The following is a 22,766-nucleotide window of genomic DNA, read 5'->3' as shown; positions in this document are numbered from 1 at the left end:
GGTCCTGCTACTAAAAATACTCAGTAATATGTTCCCTCCATTCATAAATGCAGAAAGCACTCATATATCCACAAATATCTTGTAATAAAGGAAAAGCTACATATCAGAGGTTAGTGAAAGTGAAGATGTAACTTTTCTTCATGAAAATAACCTCAGTTCTGGGAGTGGTGGCACATGCTTTTAATCACAGTGCTAGGGAGATTGAGGCAGCAGCTAATTGCTAGCTAGCTGTGAGTTGATAGAGGAGTGACATGTGATTCCCTCCCTCCTCTCCAGCTTAAATTAGTTATACAGAGCAGAGAGTTTTTAAAAGGTGAGTCAGGAGCAGAATTTCTCCAGCTGGCTATGAATAAAAACCACCTTAGGGTAGGTGAGAAAAAAAATGAGTTTTTGGTCCCTCCATGACCCAGAGGTGACTTTCTTCAAGAATAAGGCCCAGGGTTGGGATGTGTCTCAGTAGTATGTGCCTAGCAAGTACAACGTCCTGGGTTCGATCCCCAGGACCAAAAAAAGAAAAGAGAATAAGGTCCAGAAATCTATTTTTTTAAGAAAAAAAAAGCTATAGCTTTTTGGCTGTGGTACAGCAAATGAATATACATATATGTATGTATGTATGTATATATAGAGAGAGGGAGGGTTAAGGTTTCTGTGGCTGTGACAAAATAGCTGAGGTAATCAAAAGGAAAGGTTTTTGGCCCACAGTTTCATAGGTTTCAGTGTGGTTGCTTTGGACCTGTGATTAATGCACAGTGATAGTGGGAACAGGTGGCAGAGGAGGTCTGGTCACCTCATGACTGCTGGGAACAGTGTGAACAGTGGTCAAGAGAACACTGTCAGTGACCCACCTTTCTTTTACTAGGTTTCACCTCCTACAGGTTCCACCACATTCCACATGTATCCTGGATTGGGGACGAAGCCTTTAACCCAGGGGTCTTCAGGGGACTCTGAAATCCAGCTGTAGCAAGGATCATTCATTTTGGGCCGCAGAGAGTATTTTGGCCAGTTAAGGTTACTGCTTCTTGCCAGTTGGTGGGATACAGGCTCACCAACTATCTCCCTTATCTGTCCACTGTGGCAAAAGCTGGTCTGAGCTCTCTTTTTTTTGCTTTCCCTTTAAGGGATTTGGGGGAACTGGGCATTCAGGTAGCAGAGGAAAAATAATGGTCAATATGGCGCTTTTCAGTTGGTTGTACTGGACTTGCTGGCCTTTCCATTTGTGCTCTGCATGGAGCTGTAGAAAGTGGGAGCTATTCTCATGGACAGGTGTTGAGAAGGGTGTGGGTTTGGGCTCATAGACATGGTTCAGGCCCCAACTCTAGTTAGGTTTAGGCCAGTCTGATAACGGCTTTGAACCTGTTATCACATCTCTGAAGTGGGGTAAGACCACCTCCCACACCACTTGTCTATAGCAACTTTGTAAACATTTTTACAGAAACTCCTGTGAGAACACTTACAATATAGTCCTATGTGTATATACATAAATCCAGCAACATAAATGTTCTGCTGAATACCTAGTCTATCTTGCTACCTGTGACACACAGTGATATCTTCTTTTTCCAGCCATTAAAAAGAGTCCCCCACTGAACAGGCTTTCTGATTGCTCTTGGGTTGAGACCTGGAGGCTGGAAACGTATGTTTAGACTCTTAGCAGTAGAGTGCTGAATGAGCTAATGAGTGTAAAAGCATGGCTGTACACTGTGGGTCATGAGCATCAGAGTTGCTGTTTTCTTATCAATTAACAGTTTTGATGAAAGTCAGGATTCTGGAGTGGGAATTCACCTCCTCCTCCCCCTCTTTGCTCTCTGATTCAGTGTTCCCTCTACCAGTTTCTCCTCATTAACAGACCTGGCACTGCCAGGCTGGCAGCCGCCCAAGTCCTTCTGGCTCTAGAAGACGGTTTCCAAAACATTAATAGCCTCAGGGACTTAAGTCTTGGTTAAATGCACTGCGGTTGCAATTTCAGGATAAGAAAACCTTGTTTTAGAGGCTCTTGGATCAATTGTCCTGCCCACTACCTTGTCCCTGTTGACATGTTTATGTCCCTGTTACAGCCATGTTTATGCTATGGTGAACATGGGAGCGAAGAGGGGTGAGGTAGCCCCAAACAGGCAATTTGGTTCTTTAAAGGAAGCAAAATACAGATGGAGGACCCTTACCCAATTGTTTGGGACCAGAAATATTTGAGATTTCTGATATTTTAAACGTCCTTGGGATAAGACCCAAGTCTAAACACAAAATTCATTTATCTTTCAAATACAGCTTATATACATAGCCTGGAGGTAATTTTTTTGACAATACTGGGGCTTGAACTCATGACCTATTCATTATCACTTAGCTTTTTTACTCAAGGCTAGTGTTCTACCACTTGAGCCATAGCTTACTTCTGGCTTTTTGCTGGTTAATTGGAGATGTGTCTCTTGGACATTTCTGTTTGGGCTGCCTTCAAACCATGATCTTCAGTTCTCAGCCTCTTGAGTAGCAAGGATTACAGACATGAGTTACCAGCAAGAACTATAGACATGAGTTCAGCAAGAAGGTGATTTTATGTAGTGCTTTTAATGTGCCTATGTTTGACTGTGGTGCATCACATGATATCAAGTGTGGAATCTTCTACTTTTCATGTAAAACTCAAAAAATTTCAGATTTGGAGCTGAGTGTGGTGGTTCAGGCCTGTAATCCAAGCACTCAGGAGGCTGAGGCAAGATCTTGAGTTCCATGCTAAACAAAGCTATATCATGAGACCCTGTCTCAAAGAAGAAAATTGTTTTGGTTGTAGAGTATTTTGGATTTAGATATTCAGATAGGGATGCTGGGCATGTGCCAGAAATCCAGCTAGCCTTGAATTTATGTCATGAGCCATCAGGTGTGTGCAGCTGTGGGGATCTCCCCTATTAGGAGGTGGTAGGACCTTTAGGAGCTGAGACCTTTTGAAAGATTCCTAGGTTCTTGGGGGTTGTACTTGAATGGGATTGTGGGACCTCAGCCCCTTTCCTCTTCCTCTTGCTTTCTAGCCATGTAGTGTGAGCACTGTGCCCTGCTCTGAGCTTCCCACCATTGCTTCCTGGCATTCTAGGAAGCTACTAAAAGCAGTGTTAACCCAGTCATGGCTGGACCCTACAGAACTGAACCAAAATAACCTTTTTCTCTTTATAAATCATTTTTCTCGGGCATTTTGTTGGGTGAGTGAAAGCTATATAATACAGTGAATTTCTTAATTCTCAGTTTCTGTTTCCTTTTAAATTAGGTATAGTAACAACACTTGCTTCTTATACTTGCCAAAATAATTAGATACAATGATTGAAGTCAGGAAGGTAAAACAAGTGTCCCTCAGTATCTACTGGGGATTGGTTTCAGACCTACCCTTACCTATGGCCACAACAACATGAATGCCTTATGAAAATGGTGTGTTTGCATGTAATCTGCACATATTCTCCCACATACTTTAAATAACCTCTAACTAACCTTTGACATCTAGCACAATGCAGTTATAATTGTCTAGCAAATAATGACAAGAAAAATAAGTGTGAATGTCAGTACAGATAACAGTATTTTTGAATATTTTTGATCTGACATTCACTGAATCTAAAGATATGGAAGGGACAACTTGGTCAGGACCTAATATAGAACCCCACATTGCATTTAATTATCCTTTATTTTCCTTTACACTGGAATAAATCCTCTGTCTTCAGTGACCTTGACATTTTTGAAGAGTTTCCCATAATTAGGTTTTTGATAATGTCTCATTCACTCATTGTATCAGGAGCTACATGATGTCAATTTGACCCATGACTGGTGATATTAATATTGGTCCCTTAGTAAAGTGGGCCAGGGGGAGGGACATACTGTAAATTGTGTTTTCTGGTGAGAAGATAATTTGAAACTCTAAGGTAAGAGTAACTATTAACAAGGATAAAATATTACCCTTGTGCATTTTTTTTGCCATCTAGTCCTTTTCTGAGTAATTTTGTTTTCATAGTTGTGATCATACTATGTATATTATGAACTTTTCTTAAACTTAACATGATGACAAATACTTTTGCACTATACTGTCTTTAAGTTCATCTATACTGGCTGTATTCTTCTTTGAGCATTTGCTCCAACTTGTGTAACCATCCCCGGCTGTTGGACATTTAGACTGTTTACAGGGAAAAGATCATGGGAATCATATTTGAGATAGACCCTGTTTTGATTTTCTCATAACATATTCTCAGACGTGGAATTACTAAATCAAAAAGGACAAATCTTTTCAAGATGCCTGATAATTACACCAAGTAGCTTTTGAAAGAGTTGTATAGTTTAGCTTTCTGCTAGCAGTATGACAGTTGGGCTCCATATTTTAAGAGATTCACTAATGGTGCTTTTTTTTCTTGTGTGTGTGCGCCCACGCGTGTGCATGTGCCCGTGTGTGTGCATATGTGTGTACCTGCTTGCAAGTCCTGAGTCACTGAAGTCCCTGGGCACTGTCCCTGAGATTTATCTGCTCAAAGCTAGTGCTGTATGTTTGAGCCACACCTCCCCTTCTTGCTTTTGAGTTGTTAATTGGAGATAAGAGTCTCCTTTACCGCCTGGCTAGCTTTGAATAATGATTCTCAGATCTCTGCTTTCTGAGTAGCTGGGATTATATGCATGAGCCTTCTGTACTTGGTCTTCAACCTTTTTTTTTTTAAGCTACCATCTACCAGTGAGGATTTTAGTGTTGAAATTAATTTTCTATATTTATAATTATGGAACTACAGGTCTTTATTCTAAAAATAAACCACAGTGCAATGTAGCATATTACTCTTCAAGTGATAGTGCTGGTCTCCAACATTGGAAGAGATCTAACCTGGTAGAGGTGGCTGTGACCAGGGAGGATCCTTCAAAATGAGGAAGGACTTGAGATCAAATGGGTAGGTTGAGCTAGTTCACCTAGAGAGGCGTAAGGGAGGTATTTATCATCTTTAGAGTGCAATTGGCAGACACATGGCATGGGAAGGGAGCTTGAAGCTTGCTCCCCTCAAAGCTTCTGGAGCTGTCCAGGAGGAATCTGGTAAGGCACAGAACATGGTGGCATTGCAGTTATTAAGTCCTCAGCTTCCTGGGGCCAGCTGGGTTGAGCATTTTGAGGAGATTTTGAGTCCTTGGCTGTGGAGGCTCAAGATGGCACATGAGGAACGCTGAAGATTTCTGTGTAGGGAAACCAATCAGCCCAACTCAAACCTAGGAACTGAAGTGTCCTGGTCTCTTGATTTCCAGCAGAATCTCTGGATTACAAAAGGGCTAGGTAGGGAACTTGCCAAGTTTCCAGCTGATTCTCCTGATGTGTGGGTAGCTATCACCAAGTGACCAGAATACCAGATAAGAACAAGCATATACCATCAGTAAGAACAAGGGTAAAGAAATCACTTCACAATCTGTCTAAGGCACTTTGCAATAACTCCATAGAAACAGAGATTTGTATTCCTTTCTAGTTAAACTACATACTCAACTCTATTTGTGTGTGTTGCAGAAGACTCAGAATGATTTTGCATTAGAGAAGTCACAAACATTATTCGTGTTCAAGTGAGAGAGGGATAGTCCAGGTTCACCACAATTTTGTGGGCTGGGACCCTCACATCTTCTTGTTAATAATGTATATTCAGCAAGTCCTTTCTTCTCATTGTTTCAAGTTGGCTGCTTGAGTTGCTGCCATCTTGTCTAAATTGCAGCTGGCAGGAAGAGACTAAAAGAGTCCTATCAGATGTCTAGTAGAGACAGTTCCTAGACCTGGCCTCCTAAATCTTGTGCTTACATTCCAGGGTTAAATATGTGGGATGTAGCCACATGGACAATGGGGCTCTCACTGTGAATGGCCTGAGAAACCAGGTAGCTTCCAACAGTTTACTTAATGCTGTAATTAGAAAGGACTTAGGAAATCACTTTTAATCCTTCCATTTTCTAAAAGAGGAGACTGAGACTTGGAGGAGAGATGACTTGTTCAAGGTCATAAGCCAGTAGCCATTAAGGTCAGCACCAAACTTAGGTTTCTGGCTGTAAGTATGGTGCCTTCTTTCCCAAATCTTCAGCTCTGCATTCTCAGCCAACTTATCTCTGACCTTGGATTCAGACCCTTGTCCATTTTTAACCTCCTCTTCTACTTCCTTTGCCTCCAGCTTCTTCAGTGTCTAAGCTTACAGATCAGACATTTCAGGGCTATTTTGAGCAAAATGTGAGTTAAACTAAATTAAACTGGTTTCTTCACAGCTCCCAGTAAAGAAATTCTTTACTCAGGTGACAGAGCAAAAAGGTCAAGTCCCGCCTCCATCCTTCCTCCTAAATGTTAATTTTCTGTCCCCAAATCTTTCTTCATTGGCAAGCTGCTTTTACATAATTAAATATCTCTGGCTTCAGGATCTGCAGCAGACAGTGAATGTAGAATGACAGACGGCGCTTTCCCTCAACAGCAAAGGAGCAGGAGGGTGCTGGCATACCCCTCAAGATGGAGCCTTTTTAAGGGGAGGGTGTAACATAGAGAGGACTGTGCTCCTCGATTATTCTCCAGTGGTGTGGCTCTTCTGTCTGGTGGTGGTGGTGGATGGTGGCAGACTGATTCAGCGACAGTAGGGGTGTTTATGTGTGCTGTGAGCAGGTGGAGAGTGGGTGCCTACCAGGAAGAGGTGTAGAGGAAGGAGTGTATACCCACCCAGCACACAGTCTCTAATAGGAACAGATTTGGGGAAGGAACTCCATATCTTTATCCTAAATATCTTAGCCAACCCCAGGATCTTCTGGGCTTGCAGAATGCAGAGAGTTAAAGTAAATCCCTCCAGGACCTCCTGGTCCATGATTCTGAGAGGTATGAGCTGCTCCTCTTGCTGGCAAGTACAGCTTCTTTCTTTCTTTTTTTCTTTTCTTTCTTTCTTTTTTTTGCGTGGCTTGCTGACTGCTTAGGAATCCAGTAAGGTTCAGAGAGGAACCTCCTCTGGCCAGGAGTCAAGGTCATGTTCTTGTTCTGATCCTGCTGCTGACCTACTGTGTGACTTTGGTCACTTAACCTCATCTGTAGAGGAGGCAAGAACTGCCCGCAGATCACTGTGAGGGGTAAATGGGGCCCAGTACACAAAACCTGGAAAGTGTGTTCTATGTGTGCTGTGTGACCTCTTGGTCTGGGTCACTGTACAGCTGGCTGACAATGCCAAGTTTTCTGACTGTGTGTACGTGTGCTTACCTTCCTGTCTGGACCTGCTACTTCATTTAATCACAGGCAGGGCCCTGGAGAGGAAGAGGCAGTCCCTGTTATGTTGTTGTTCTTGCTCATTAATATACCAATAAAGGTAATTAACCATCATTACATGCTTCTGTGTGCCAAGCATTGTTAGGTTCTTTATGTCCTTCCTCCCTTGTGTAACCCCGAGCCAGCCTGCCAAATTGGCATTTGTGTTGCCCTCTCCCCTTCCAAGTGGGAAGATGGGACTCAGAGGTCTAGTATCCAGGCTGAGATCATCTGGCTGTAAATGATAGCATTGCATCTGTCTGACTCCAAAGTCAGTGCTCTTTTTGCAGTGTCTGAAATATGGAGAAGGAGAAGGGAGAAGGGTAGCAGGGAAAGCCCAGAAACCTGAAACTGGGTGGTGGGAAACAGTGTAGATAAGGAAGTAGCTTGGTCTTCTCCTTTGTTGCCCAGCTATGCTAGGTGGGGCAAGAACTCTGGGTGTTGCAGGACTCTCAAGAGATCCTTCCAGTCTGACCAAGGGTTGGTGGGTGGTGGAAAGGAACTGGTACTCTGAGAGGAGCTGCCACTGGACTAGGAGTTGGGAGGCTGGTGTTCTGCTGGAGTGGGCTGCTGCTTTTCTGAGACAGGTTGGGCTGTACCACGAAAATGTTTTCAATACTGCCAGAGGAGCACAGGCAGTTCAGCCTGAGGTCAGTGCTGGTAAAGCAGAGTGCTGGCAAGTAGGAAAAAGGCAGTGAGTGGAGACAATGAGCATAGGGCATCTATTTCTCCCCCTGACCTCTATAGCATTGACTTCCAAGCAAAGAGCATACCAAGTGCTTGAACAATACCATGTTGGTGTGGAAAGCACTGCTCCCATACTGCCCCCTCCCTGCCTGGGTGCAACAAAGGACCTGGTAGTCTGCATCATTAACTGTTATTGTGGCCTTGGTTATTGTTGTTAGCAAGATTTGTGGGTTGTGACTTACAGAGTCTGCTGGAAGGTTCTGGGCAATGTGATCCAAGCTCACTGGAACTGCATCTAAAGGGAAGGAAGACATACACGCAAAAAGGTTAACAGACACGAGTGAGTGGGAAGCAGAATGTTAAGTGGCTGCAGGGTTGCCTTGGGCTTTAGGAGAGGGAGGAAGGGCTGCCTTTTTGGCTGCCTCTGTTGTTACTGGCTGGGGCAAAGTCTGTCTGGGGCAGACACAGCCTTTCATCCTTCTCTCCTTTGAAGACGAGCAGCCTTGTCGGTCATCTCCTGAATTCCCCTTGGATCTGGACATCTCCTTTGTTTTTCCTCTCTTTCTCCCAGACCTTCAAATTTTGCCTTTCCAAGCAAATCCCATATCTTTTATGTCTACCACCCTTCTCCTGACTTCATTGTCACTCAGCTCCTATGCTAGATGGGATCGATAGGCAGCCTGGCTTCGAGTCTGCCCACTCCACTGAAATGCCCCCATGTGTCCCCAGCACTCCTATCCTGGCTTGTCCTTCCTTGTTTCTCCTCCCTGAGCAGTGCCCACAGCACCTTCCCTACTCTTTCCTTCCTCCTGGATTAGGGTGTTCCCTGTTTCCTTTCTTAGGTTCTGTCTCATAGAGATGTCACTTAAGTTGTGACTTACTTTCTAGCCACAGGATGTGTTCATGAGTGCCTCTTGCTTATGTATCTGCAGCTTGAGTCTGTCATTGTGTTCCTCAGCCCTGTGGAAGAGCCGCCTCCACTGGTCTTCCCCATCTCTGAGCATCCTTGGAACCAGTTTAGACTTTTCTCTTCCTGCCTGTGAATAATCATTGAATTGGTTGTTTTTCCCCTGGAGACTCTTAGACAGCCTTTGTTCACTATCTCCTCTATTGCCCCCATCTGAGGTTGTACTACCCTGCTAATCTGTCAGCCATGTGCCCACTTGCCTCCTGTCTGGGCTAGCTCCTTAGCCAGGTTATCAATACCCCCGGTTATGCCCCACCTGCTTTCTCCAGCCAGCTCCATACAGGCCTGACTCACTGTGCCATGGTCTCCTTGCATGCATGAGAGTTGCCAAGGACTCACTTTGTAATGCGTCCTCTATGAATGACCTTCAGGGGGTGTGATTTGTCATTTATCAAGTTGGACAGATATTTCCTGACAGTTTTCAGATCCCTTGCCCTTCACAACTCCTATTTTGGGGTGGGGCTGGAGGTCAGGTAAAATAAGGAGGAAGCAGGTCAGCTATAAGGAGGGCTCAGTGCCAGCCTCAGCTTTGTGCCCAGTGATGGATTTCATGCAAAGTCAATTTGCTCATTGTATTTCCGATAGAGCTTAAGTGTCATGGTAAACACTGGACCAGAGGTTTTGGTGGCTGGCTGGAAGGTAGCTTGTTTAATCTCAGGTAGTCCTTGATTAGGTAATCTGAAGGATTGGCTGATTCTGTAGGAAGAAAGCCAGGAGGATCCAGATTCTACTTAATTACCTGTTTAACTGACCTTCTAAGTTTGCTGGTCCATTCTCATCCTGAACCCCTGCTTCCTGTGGTGTTTTTGCTTTGGTACTTCAAGGTAGGATGGAGTTTTCTTTCTGCTCCAATGTGTGTCTTTTGGGGTGATGTGTAAAATGCAGAGCTTGAACTCCAAGGAACTCTATAAACTGACGGGTGTAGCAAGTGTGTTTATAGACCACAAGCTTTGACGAAGTACCTGGAGGAGAGGATGATGACGTGAAAGGGCTGGAAGATGTCCTTGCAGATACAGATATAGTGGTATCCTGAGGAGGACTGGTGAGAAGTACAATGTGCTACAGGCAGCACTTCTGGTGGGTGCCATGGGTAGGCCAGGAGCTGGACTCATAGTTTCTGATTGCTTGGTTCTCAGGTGGTCCTGCCAACTTGGCTGTACTCTGCCAAGGTCTCCTCACTCATTGAGAGAGTCTCCGACCCCAAGGACTTGAAAAAACTTCTCAGAACCCGGAATAATGTACTGGTGCTTTACTCCAGATCTGGTAAGTGTTCCTTCCTGGCCTTGGAGCCACCTATCAAATAAGGTGGGATGGGGTGGGGGGAGGTAAGGAGAGGCATTAGGTGAGACATTAGGACTGAAGCCCATCAGAGAAAGTCCAAAGTGTTTAACTGTCCTCTTTTCTCAGAAGATGGAGGCTGAGTTATGTAGGAGTGCAGCCCTTTAGCATCCTGAGGGCCATTTCAGTTCCTTATTGTGAGTATTTCTTGGGAAATGTACTCTTGAACCCTTTACTACCTCAGGAGGGAAAGGACGTGTGGGAAGACACAGTGATCAGCGACTTGGACACCCAGCTTCCTGCATAGGCTTAGGTTAAGCTCTGCCAGGGTTTGCTTCACTGGAGCAGCTGATTAACTGCTCAGGCTGGCCTATTGCCAGCTGAATTGGTCCCAGGCTTAGGGGCACTCACCCAGGCCGGGCAGCGCTGGCCCTGCTTAGCTCCCATCTGTCCTGCTTTGGGTCAGATGCAAGACTGATTTTGGAGTGAGTCCTAGGCTCAAGCACAGAAGCTTAGTTTGGGTAGGAATAGCAACCTATGTCCTCTGACCTTGAGACTGCCGAGGGCATGGAGGATCGAGAGAGGGTTGCTTGGCTCATGGCAGCAACTTTGGGGAAGGATGAATGGCTGCCTCTGTTGGTGTTGTTCCAATAGAGTTAAGTATTTTCGCTGCTCCAAAGGATGCCAAGTTTCCTGTGCCCCCAGAGAAGCAGCAGCCAATAGCTGGACTAGTTCTCAGGCCAGCTTTACCGGGCAGCTCATCCTTGACATTCATTGGCACTTGGGGTTGATGGATGGTTTGGACATGTATCCCTCCTGAAACCTGAACCTTCTGAGCATTCCTGGCCCATGGCTGTCCTTGCTGCTACTTACTGCTTTGTCTTCTTCTGAGGATTGGGCACATGCATTCCTGAGTTTGTTATTAGGGAGTCCAGCATATGACTAGCATTTCACTGTTGTCAGAACTGAGGAGAACTGAGGCAAGGGGGATTGTTTTTCTTGGGTTCAGGGTCCTCAGTAGACATGGTTCATCCCATGGATGATCTGGGTTGTTTGTTCCTCTCTGGGCAGACTCATGATAGGGTGCTTTCATGAACATCTCATTTGCTCCTGTGCCACAAGGGAGGCGCACAGGCTGTCAGACAGAAACCAGTTTACAAATGAGGCCATGGGAAGCTGAGGGGGAAGGATGGATTCATTTAATGTCTACCAGCTCCTGGTGGCAAAGTCAGTCCCCTATGCTGCCTCTGCCTCCTGGGTCCTCTGATGCGGGTTAGGAAGAAACAAGTTACCTCTATAGCCATAGGACTTTGGGACCAGCATGGGACTGAGACAGGAAATCTTAGAAGTAAGTTAGAGTAGAATGGTTGGTTTAGTGGGCCTGCAGTAGAGGCAGGGCCTGATCTCTCGTCTGATCTCTTCACCCCTTGCCCAATCTGGTCTCAGATCATTGAGAGTGGAACCCCCTTTGCTGCCTGCTCCCTAGGCTCTTTCCTGCTTTGGCCTGATGAAAGCTGGGCCTGGATGGTTATTTTACCTCCTGTTCTTGCCAATTCCTGCTGCACCAGACTTGTGTCCTCCTGTGGGTCTTCTGAGCATTATAGAAACTTGATTTTCTTCCCCTCCTCCCATCATTCCAAGCAGTGCCTGCTTCTTGTGGCTGAAAGGCAGGCCTGGGATGGGAGAGCTTTGTATTGCTCTCCTTTATTCCCCCCAGAGCCTATCTGCAGGGCAGAACAATGGCTTTCCCCGCCTCAGTGGTCCAGCCTCCTGTTGCCCTGGCTGTGGTTTCCTGGGAGTGCCTCCTCTGAGCCACTCAGTGCATGTTTCTTGAACGATTCTTTTTGTTCACATTTGTGAAAGGCTCAGCATGCTTTGTATTCACAAACAGCTACCATTATCCACCCTGGAAAAGGAGATCTGAGGAGGCACATAATTCAGACATCATTTCTGCTTGGCTTTGGGATGTATCATATGGTGTTGGGTGGAAGAGGCAGCAGCAGATTGCTCTCCTTACCAGCATCTGCCTGGCGGGCCTTTTGAATGAGCTTGCTGGGGTCAAATGGAGAAAGAGATGCATACTCTCCAGCATACAGATGTCAAACACAGCTGCCTTGCAGGGAAACATTGCAGGACAGTGAGGTTGAAATCCTGTCCACAGAAGCTTGTCCCTAAAACTCTGCCATAACAGGTTCGTAGGCTTGACACATGGACTCAGAGTCTTTCTTTCTTACATTCATTCACTCACCCTGACCACGGCCCAGGAGCTCTTGGACATGAATGCTTAATTATTTTGTTCTTTTACAGAAGCAGCCGCTGAAAATCATCTCAGGCTACTGTCCACTGTGGCCCAGGCAGTGAAAGGACAAGGCACCGTCTGCTGGGTAGACTGTGGGTACGTTCTGGGGACCCAGGCTCAGCAGCTGGGATTGGAGAATCGTCTTGTGATTAAGTCTCTGGAAGAGAGGATGTGATGGAGAGATCTCCCGGGTGATCTTGGGGGTCACCTCTGCCCTGGAGAGGGGAGGTGTACCTTTCCTTCCCTTTCTTTCTAGCTCCTGCCCATTTCCTTCTTATTCTCCATAGAACTCTCTTGTGTTCCCTTAGTTTGTCTTCCCAACAGGAGGCATGGTATCAGAGAAAAGCCTCCCTACATAGAGGAAATGCTTGATGCCCATGGGGGATTTCAGGGTTATCCTGTAGTTGGTCTGCAGAAAGAACCCTGGCCCTTTCCTATAGTGGTAGTGTAACCAACTGGTCTCCTGACTGTACCTGGGCTCCTGAGCTGGAACATGCCTGGAGGATCAGTTGAACCTTTGAAATAACTGCTCTTGTCTAGGTTTCAAGCCCTGTTATTATCCTGCCGGCTGAGTGAGCTTTCATGGTCCCTACCCCAATGTAAGTCTGTAGTTCCAAGTGACTGTTTTACAAGTGAGGTTTGGGACATGCTGATTTATAAGTTGATGATTTTAGGCTTGTCCTATCCATGACTAGAGAGATTCAAAGGAGCTTCTTTTATATTTTGACAAAGCTAAGTGGGGTGTGTGTGTGTGTGTGTGTCTGTCTGTCTGTCTGTCTGTCTGTCTGTCTGTCTGTCTCATACTTCCAAATTCATGCTGACACTGGCCGAACAGAAAAGACTACTCACTGGGCAACTGGCAAGATCTTAACCATTGATTAATTTTAGTTGGTAGTTGTGCTAAAAGTGCTCCTGTCTTCCAGGTATCTCTTTGTCTCCCACATTTTACCAGTCATGCACTGTGAAACTGGCAAAGCAACAAAGCCTATTAGAGGGGCCTAGGCACTTTAGAATTTCCATATCAGAAGATAATGACAGTTCTGCCAAGCTGAGGTGCCTTATTGTTGGGGATTCTTCAGAGACTTATGGGTTGGCAGAAAGAGACAGAGGAGCTTTGATTTCATTGCCGTTTCTGCCAGGGTCCATCTGCTAGCTATTACCAAGCCCTTAATATGTGCTTTGAGGATGTACAGATGAGTAACAGTTCCCTCAAAGAGCCCAGAGTATACTGAGGAGCTAGACACACAGGCTGGCTTATGCCACCAGGCATGGAGTGCTGTTAACAGAGGTTCTGTGTACAAACAGACAGTCACAGGCAGAGGAGGTAAAATTCAAAGGGAGACAAAGAACTGAGGTTGTCATGTGACTTGCCTTTCTCCACAGGAATTCCTCATAGCATGGCTTCCAAACTCTGCGTTGAGGGGCAAAAGTGGTTCTCTGTTCCCAAACTGTAGAATATCCTGAGCAGGATGGCTGAGTTAAATGGGGCTAAGGGTTCATGTGCAAAGACAGATGAGCAAGTTAGAGATTAGGACTTGTGAGGTACTGGTGGTTTATGCCTACAATCCTAGCTACTCTGGAGGCTGAGATCTGAGTATTGTAGTTTGAAGCCAGCCCTAGTAGGAAAGTCCATGAGACTCTTAACTGCAGTTAACCACCAAAAGGCCAGAAGTGGAGCTATGGCTCAAGTGGTAGGGTGCTAGCCTTGAGCAAAAAAGATCAGGGACAGCACCCAGGCCCTGAGTTCAAATCCAGGACTGGCACATACACACACACACCAAAGTGTTTAGACTAACAAGAGTCTAAGGTCTGTAGTCAGTAAAAATGCTAGTGGGTGAATCCTGTGAATTTGATGTGCTGAAGTTAAATGTAGGTGGAAGGCATGTTAGAGCTTCAAACAGATGTCTTATACAAAGATTGGACCATTTTACATAGATGCCTCTCAGTCTATTGAATTTACCACTATAAGAGGAAGTACAAACTGAAGTGCTAAATAGCTTTTAAGTGCTTTAGATAAGCAGGTGGATTATGGCGCTAATGTGGATTATGTCGGAAGCCAGGATATCTGGGTCTGAATTTGGAATTAGAGGGCAAGTGTAACTGAATCTTCCAAAGCTGTTCAAGGGTCAGCACTAGTATTTTGGTTCCTGGCTGCCAACCTGAGGGGAGAGTCTCAGGAATAATTGTTAAAGCAAGAGATCCTGAGGGCCCTTCCACTCACCTGCTCCTACTCCTGGTCATTGACGTCTAGCCTGTAAATCCTCAGGGGAACCCATAAGAATGCCAGACAGCCGTGAGGTGGCAGTTCCCGCTATTGTCCCATGTGTGTTCCATCTGTATTTACATCTGTGAACGTGGTAATGGGACACTCCCAGGATGGCAGGAGTGTTGGGAATGTTTTCTGCTGCTGTCTGCTTGGAGAAAGGAGGGAGGAGGTGGCATGGTGCCAGTGCTGCTCTCTTTAGCCCTGCTGTTAAGTAGCAGATGGTCAACTCGTATGTGTTCCCTCTAGTGGGCTCTGTTGTGGGTCCCATCTCACCCTCTCCAGCTCTGCCTGCTGCCCTGCTAGCAAGAGGTTGGTGGATAGAGTGAAGATGTTAACCATAATTTAGGATGAGGTGACCAGGAAGGTCAGAATGAACAAGTCACCCTGTTTTTAAAAGGCAGGTGAGGGCTACAGAAACCTCTAGACAAGAGAAGGTGCTTCTGTGGTATAGGAACATCTTTGCAGCTATGTGGAATAATGGACACAGCCTAGGACTTAAGAGGGGGCCTGGTTGGAAAAGCCAGTCCCTCCACTTACTAACCCTGTGACTTGGGACAAGTTGGTTATTCTGAATGTGTTTCCTCATCTGCAAGGTGAGAAAGGCTACATATTCTACCTCCCCTCCCCACCCCATCCCAGGTCTATAGTAAGGAACAGGTTCTATAATGGAATAGAACAATGTGAGATGTACTTCTGTTGTTGTCATCTTTCATCTATACATATTAGTTCAGTAAGAAGCTAGATAGGGAGAAGGGGCATGTTTGTTGGGTGAAAATCCTTTGATTCTAAGGAAGATGGTTCCCACAAAAAGTATTGGGCATGAGAATCAGCCCTAGCCCACTGGGTGTTTTACTACCATTAATTATGAAATATGGAGTGAGCTGGGCATGGCAGCCAAGCCTGGGAGGCTGGGGCAGGAGAATGGAAAGTTCCAGGATGTCTGAATCACATAGCCAGACCTTTTCTCAAAAACAACAACAACATCAACAAAGCATAAAGTGCTGTGGAATTTGTAGGACTCAAGGGCAAGGAACTGATTTGAAGCTCACATTAATAGCAAATTGCTGTGAGGCCTTTAGGAAATCTCTGCCTCTCTCTGGGCTATAATTTTATCTGTGAAATGTATAGTAGAACCTTCCAAGTTGCTCTCTTCCCTAAAAAGCCTGATTTAGAAAATGCCAGAAGCTGCCAGCTTGGAAAATGTGTATATGTAAGTATATGATGGACTTTTGCCTTTCAGTGATGGGTCTTTCTCTTGTTGGATCTCTCCCATCTTCCTTCCCAAGGTCCTGTCTTCTGTTTCCCTCATTTCTCTCCCCTCACTGTTTCTGTTGCCTCTTCCCAGAGAGAATTGAATTTCTGTTGCTCCCATTCTTTAGGTCTCTGTTTTCATTTTTCCTGTTGGGAATATTTCTTATCCTTCTTTTTGGTTTTCTGACACATACCTTGTTTTTCCTGCAAGCATATCTGTAGACACATGTGACCTCTCTGCTGGCTTTCTTCCTAGTGCTGGCTGTGACTTGTACAGTGATAGGCTGTGTGTTTTCTGTCTAGAGATTTGTCAGTCCTTTCCACTCTCTCTACCTCCTAGCTCCAGCCTCAGCAGCCATGGTCTGATTGGCTGGTGGAGGTTGTGAATTGCATTGTGTAGGGTAGGAGTCTATAGTCTCATGAGGTGAAGCCTTGTCAGGCAATGCTTCTGTCTGGGAAATTTATCTGGAGCCAGCCAAGGATGCCACACTTGCCATGCAAATTCCTGAGGCTTCCTTGCTGGGGGCAGACTCCTGTCAAGTGCATAGTTGCTTTCTTTCCCTGGGGTGCCAAATCATTACATAGCCACATTTTCTTTCTTACCTGCTCTCTTCCCATCCATTTGATTTTCCTGGAGTCTTGATCGCTCCCAAGATGTGAGATTAGGGGCCTGCTGGGACAGATATAACATATTTTGAAGTCTTACATTTTCTTCAAAAAATAATTTGAGTTTAACATTTACCCCTATATATAAGCATGACAAATATTACTTACCATGGTATAAAATAGACTCCCAGAAGTCCTTTTTTTTTTTTTGTGCCAGTCCTAGGGCTTGAACTGCCTCTGAGCTTTATCTGCTTGTAGCTAGTACTCTATCATTTAAGCCATAGCTCCACTTTCAACTTTTGAATGGTTAATTGGAGAAAAGAGTCTTATAGACTTTACTGCTTGGGTTGGCTTTGAACTATGATCCTCAGATCTTAGCTTTCAGATCTTAGCTAGGATTACAGGTGTAATATACCAGTACCAGGCTAGAAGTTCCATTTTTACCTTATGATTATAGTTAACGCTGACACTGAGTCAGGCATTTGTGGTGACATGTTCCCGCTGGCACATCACCACCTGAGTAGAACAGGTAGAGAGGGGGCACGAACATTTCTTCAGAGAAGTTACTCTCTTCTCTCTCATTCCCAATACTCAGTGACTGCAGCATAGAGTTCATGCCATATGTTCCTTCTTACACTGGGTACCAAGGAGACCAGCCAATTGAGAATTTCTTTCTTTTTTCTTTTTTTTAGTTGGTCATGGAGCTTGAACTCTGGGCCTGAACACTGCCCCTCAGCTCTTCAGCTCAAAGCTAGCACTCTACCACTTGAGCCACTGCACCACTATCGGTTTTCTCGGTGGGTTTATTGGAGATAAGAGTCTCAAGGACTTTCCTGCCAGGGCTGGCTTTGAACCGCAATCCTCAGATCTCAGCCTCCTGAGTAGCTAGGATTACAGGGGTGAGCTACCGGTGCCTGGCTTAGGAGAATTTCTGTTGTAAAGTCTCTTGCTCACGGAGTACTCTGTGGAACCAAGGTCTGTCCAGGTTTAAGGTTGAGCTTGTGCAAGACATTTCCAACTATTCTCTGCTTCATACTCTACCTTTCTTCCCTTTGTCCTTATCGTTTGGTACAAAGTACTCTTAGTTTCTGTTGCTCACTCCTTATCAGTTGTTTTCTCCTGTCTCTGAAAGGAAAGTGCTATCCCTTACCCACCTTCAAAGGAACCCAGATTTATCTGCTCAGAATCCTACCACAGCAGGCCCAACAGACAGAAAAAGAAATTTACCCTCCTTTCTCTGATGGGGAGCCACAACTCTGAGATACCTGGGTGCCAAGGTCTCAAAGTTCATGGCCAAGGCAGATGGAGGCTTGGTTGCTGGTTTTTAGTCTAGCCTTTTGCAACGACACCAGGAGATGGCCTGACTTAGCTTCCCATGAACATAAGAACCTAACTGACTCAATAGAGCAGTAACATTGATTCTGATTTTTTCTTAGTTGCCATCTTCTGTGTTAGCTTGTCTTGCGTGTTTAGCGCTACTTTTTCAAGGAACTAGAAGCTCTTTGCACTTATCTGAACAACTTCTATAATTCAGGAAACCAAAGGTTCCATTAAAATTCATAGTAGAACCTGATCTAGGAGACATCATCCGACTGGCTGTTGAGCTTTTCTCTAGAGAAGGTTTGGTAGTCAAGCTGCAATTTAGGAAAAACCTAAACCTCCTCTCCTTAGTCCCCAACATCTTGTTCTATTCTCTTTCTTCAAACCCACCTGCCGTCCTTGGGCTTGCCTCCCAGAAGTATAGGTCACCAGTCTCTTGAGTGATTCATGTGCAGTAGCACATGGATATCTATCTAATCAACACAGCACTTCATACCTGCAGCAGCTGCTCCAGATTAGCAGCCAGCTCCCCACAGCAGTGATGCATGAAAACCCCCTGGGTCTGTGTCAGTTGAGATGTGGGGGCGGGAGGTGGGTATGAGGTATATATAGGCCTCTGTGATCCTTCCCTCCTTATTCTCTGTGTCAGGTGGGGAAGAACAAGGTATAACAGGTCGGTGGCCTTGGGACCTCCCAGGCCTTTAACCTGAAGACAGGTTCCTGTAGGCCAGGGGAGGGCTTTGGGGGCCTTAACAGCTGGGATAAAGTGCCTCCTTTCCCTGTTCTCTGCCTTTGTCTCTCTCTCTCTTTTTTTTTTCCCCAGCTATGAGCTGGGTGGGGGAGGGAAGCAGTGGATCAATGAATTGTACTTAATCTATCAACCGAGATCCTTTTTAAGCCCCTGGGCTTGGGTAATTTTCTCCCCTTCTTGAACTCTTATGACTTTTATTGTCTGTACTGCACAATTAGTACATGTTCACGTGTACACTTAGACACGCTAAGAGACAGAATTCTCAGCAAGGAGCAGAGCTGGGAGATCCCCATCAAGAACTGTCACCTGGCAGGATTCCTGGAGCCAGCATACACCCTAGGACTCATCACAGCAGCAGTAGATAGCATCATTCATTCCACTCATTTGCCCAGTTAGGTTAGTTATTGAATGCCTATTATCTGCCAACTGCTGTTGTGGCCCTAAGAAAGCAGCTTTGAGTAAAAGGAAGCTCTTGCCTTCAGGGAGCAAATATTTCTCATGGGAACATGGTTAGTGGACAAGTGGTCAGATGTCAGTAGTTCATGGAGAGGAAGCAGGGTGGGGAAGATTGGGATTGATGTGACAGGAAGGAAGCCACCTGCTACCTCATCCCTTAGACAGAAAGAGCATGCACAGGAGGCAGGAAAAGTGTCACGTAAACTAAGGAAGAGGATCATATAGAGTCAGCCACTAGGAATCCTGGGTGATTCATTCTGCTGGAGTACAGATCACAGGCTGCAAGCTGGGCTGGATTTCTTAGCCACATTAAGGAGCAGCTTGGGTGTGTCTGTGGGCCCAACTCCAGCACCCAGGTTGCTCCTGGGCCCACAGAGGACCTGAAATTGGGTGTGTCTGTGGGCCCAACTCCAGCACCCAGCATTGCTCCTGGGCCCACAGAGGACCTGAAATTTGCAGCCCTAGAAACTTCCCCTGGTCTCGGTTCCTGCAGAATGGGCAGGACTTCAAGCCCTGACATTCCTCCTGTGTCTTTTGAACCTCTCAGGTCTTGATGGAGCCTGCTGCACTGTCACTGAGGTTCGGTTCCTAGCATCTGTTGTTTGTTGTTAACTGCTGGTGGTTGTGGTCACATAAACAGCTGAGCAAAGGCTGGCAAAGAAGGTGCCAAGCAAATGATTGTAAACTTCCCAAGTGGTGCTCTTTTCCCAGGGAATTAGGAAGAGAGAGGATACTTCATTCTGTTCTCAAACCAACCTGGACCACAATGCTTCTGAGGAACCTGGTAAACCCAAGTTGGAACAGCTATTGTTAAGACATATATGGCATCAGAGGACTTAAGGACGAGGAAGTTTCTAGCAGCCAGATGCCATGTATTGCCGTCTGATGTGCCACATCAGCCCCTCTAGCTGTCCTCATTTCCAGCTTAGTTCTCTCTGGACTCTCCCTGTCTTTGGATGCCGTTATCACCCAAGGGAGGAGCCTGCACTCCTTCAGCTGAATTCATCATGTACTTTTTATGTGTGTATGCTAGTCTTGGGGCTTGAACTCAGGACTTGTTTGCTGTCACTGAACTTTTGTACTCAAGGCTAGCACTCTAGCACTTGAGTCATAACTCTGCTTGTGGCTTTTTGGTGTTTAATTGGAGATAAGAGTCGCACAGACTTTCCTGCCTGGGCTGGCTTTGAACTGTGATCCTCAGATCTTATAGGTGTGAGCCACTGGTACCTGGCTGTCATGTACTTTTGAGTCCCTGCTCTTGATAGGCTGATAGCTGGAAACTAAAGTAGCCACAGAGGTGGCTAGATAGCTAGGACCCGTGGGAAGGAATGAGGTGGAGTCAGGATAATAGAGTGACACCCCTTCTTCCCACACACCTTTCCTCTTTCGAACATGCTTCTTGACTTGCACTGCATGTTTACACTTGAAGTTAGTTAAAACTGCAGTTTTGCTTGTCCATTGATGATATTGTTTGTAGAATTGAGCGGAGTGGTTTAATGAGTTCATCTGTTCTGGGGCTCATGCACAGCTGTGTGAAGCTGATGGCTGTGGATAAAGGAGAGGAGAATAAATATGTGGGAGAGGAAGGGACCTTCCTGCACGTGGCTGTTGTGTCCAGCAGAACAGTTTCCCAAAGACTGCCATTCGGTGGTTACTGGTGTCTAATGGATTACAGACTGCTAAAATAGTCTATTGAGTCTGTTCAGATATAGAGACAAGCAGGGCTGTATACATGCATGATGGTGGGCTAGCCACTAAGGGAGTAGCAGAGTTCAGAGATGGTGGTAAAGCAAGTAGGAAGGCCCCTGAAGAGCTGATACACTGGGTGGGGAAGGGAAGAAGAGCCATGAAGCATGGTGGTCTTACACAGTAGTTCCTACACTGAGCCTGCATCAGAATTGCTTGGAAAGTATGTTAAAACACAGTTGCTCTAATACCTGGGTGATTTTGATTTAGTAGATCTCGGATGGGGCTGAGTTTTTGCATTTTGAAGTTGGTCTAGAGAAATTTTTTTTTTTCTTGTTGGTCGTGAGGCTTGAACTCTGGGCCTGGGTGCTGTCCCTGAGCTCTTCAGCTCAAGGCGAGTGCTCTACCACTTGAGCCACAAGGCCACTTCCAGTTTTCTGGTGGTTAATTAGAGATAAGAGTCTCACAGATTTTCCTGCCCAGGCTAAGTTTGAACTGCAATCCTCAAATTTCAGCCTCCTTAATAGCTAGGATTACAAGCATGAGCCACCAGTGCCCAGCTTAGGGACTACATCTGAAGATCCATTGGTCCAACAGGAAGGACAGCAATATTAGATGAGGTCCTGCACTGGTAGTTTAAAAACAGCTGCTGATGGGCATTTCTTGTCAGAGTTACAGGTGTTCTACTTCAGACACCTAGTATTCCCCTTCCTTCTTCTGGCTTTTGTCAGTATCCAGTCAGATTTCAGCACTTCTTCAGCTTGGCAGAACATTTTCCTTTTTTCTTGGTCATAGAGTCTATAGCAGATGGCACATATTAGAACTTTAAAAGCAAAAATTTGCTTTGGCCCTGCCCTCACAGAGTCTGAACTAATGGCCTGAGATGCCTAGGGAAGCAGTGTGTTTTAAAGTTTCCTAGTGAGCTGCTGGTATTGTAGGGTTTTTTGTTCCTTTTGTTGGGTTGGGTGTCTTACTTTGGTGTTCAGACTAGCTTCAAACTTCAAGGCTCAAGTGATCTTTCTGATTCAGTCTCCTGAGGTGTTAAAACTGCAGGTGTGCACTATGTGCCTGGCTTTGAGTTGATTTTTCTTACTATCATGAACTCTCCATCTCTTCTGGGCACTTCCTTCGTCTGAGTAGTGCCATATTCTCTGCTGTCTGCTTGCCTTGTCTCTCTTGACCAGCTCCTATCCTGCTGGTTATTCTTCCCCCTAATTCTTTAAGAGCCCATTGTCAGAAGGTCCTTACCTGTTACTGAGAATTCCAGATTATCTGGCTTATTTCTTCACCTACCAGCAGGTTTTACCATCAATATTGGATGTGAGGGTTTTAGGTAATAAATGCTTCCTGACATTTGTGTCTTTCAGTGATGCAGAGAGTAGAAAATTGTGCAAGAAGATGAAAGTTGACCTCAGCCCAAAGGACAAGAGGGCTGTATTATTCCATTACCAGTAAGTACACATAAGCATTTCCTATTTTCAAATAAGTGCTGAAAGCTTTTATTGGTACTCTCAGTGAACAGCAGTTTTTAGTTAGATTAATTTTATTGCAGAATATTTTTTCCTGTTCTTAATTATTTCTTCTAAAAAATCCCAAACTGTTCAATAGCTGAGTCTTATTAAAATACTTCAGGAAATCTAAAGTGTATATTTTCCCAAACATTCTTAAAGTTAACCCCCTTTTCTTCTTATTTAATAGGGATGGTGCATTTCATACTGAATATAATCGAGCTTTGACACTTAAGGTAAATTTTCCTTCCTTGTTTTCAGCAGGAGTTGTTGGAGTGAATGGATGCCTAAAGTCTGGCAGTTTGTCTCTGAGAAAAAGAAGAGCAGACTGTGCAATGGCTTTCCCAAATGAACCTAGGACCCTTATCTCTAAAGCCCAAGCCAGCAAAATAACTGGAAAAGTTTGTAACTGTTAACACAAGGGGATGGCTCAGCCTTGTAGATAAGTTAGTGAATGTCT

General features: G+C 45.3%; 1 protein-coding gene across 1 annotated transcript in view; it reads left to right on the top strand.

The window, feature by feature from the left end:
- Pdia5 (protein disulfide isomerase family A, member 5) overlaps positions 1-22,766 on the top strand; it is an 80,589-nt gene that overhangs the window by 8,280 nt on the left and 49,543 nt on the right. The window contains exons 2-5 of the mRNA XM_013019287.1: positions 10,022-10,148; positions 12,471-12,558; positions 22,166-22,249; positions 22,497-22,542. Coding sequence (XP_012874741.1) covers positions 10,022-10,148; positions 12,471-12,558; positions 22,166-22,249; positions 22,497-22,542 — 345 coding nt within the window. The remainder of the gene's footprint in view (positions 1-10,021; positions 10,149-12,470; positions 12,559-22,165; positions 22,250-22,496; positions 22,543-22,766) is intronic.

The sequence above is a fragment of the Dipodomys ordii genome, unplaced genomic scaffold (assembly GCF_000151885.1).
Source record: "Dipodomys ordii isolate 6190 unplaced genomic scaffold, Dord_2.0 Scaffold45, whole genome shotgun sequence".
NCBI lineage: Eukaryota > Metazoa > Chordata > Mammalia > Rodentia > Heteromyidae > Dipodomys > Dipodomys ordii.
Note: the sequence above shows the minus strand (reverse complement) of the source record. Positions and strands in the feature narration are given on the sequence as shown.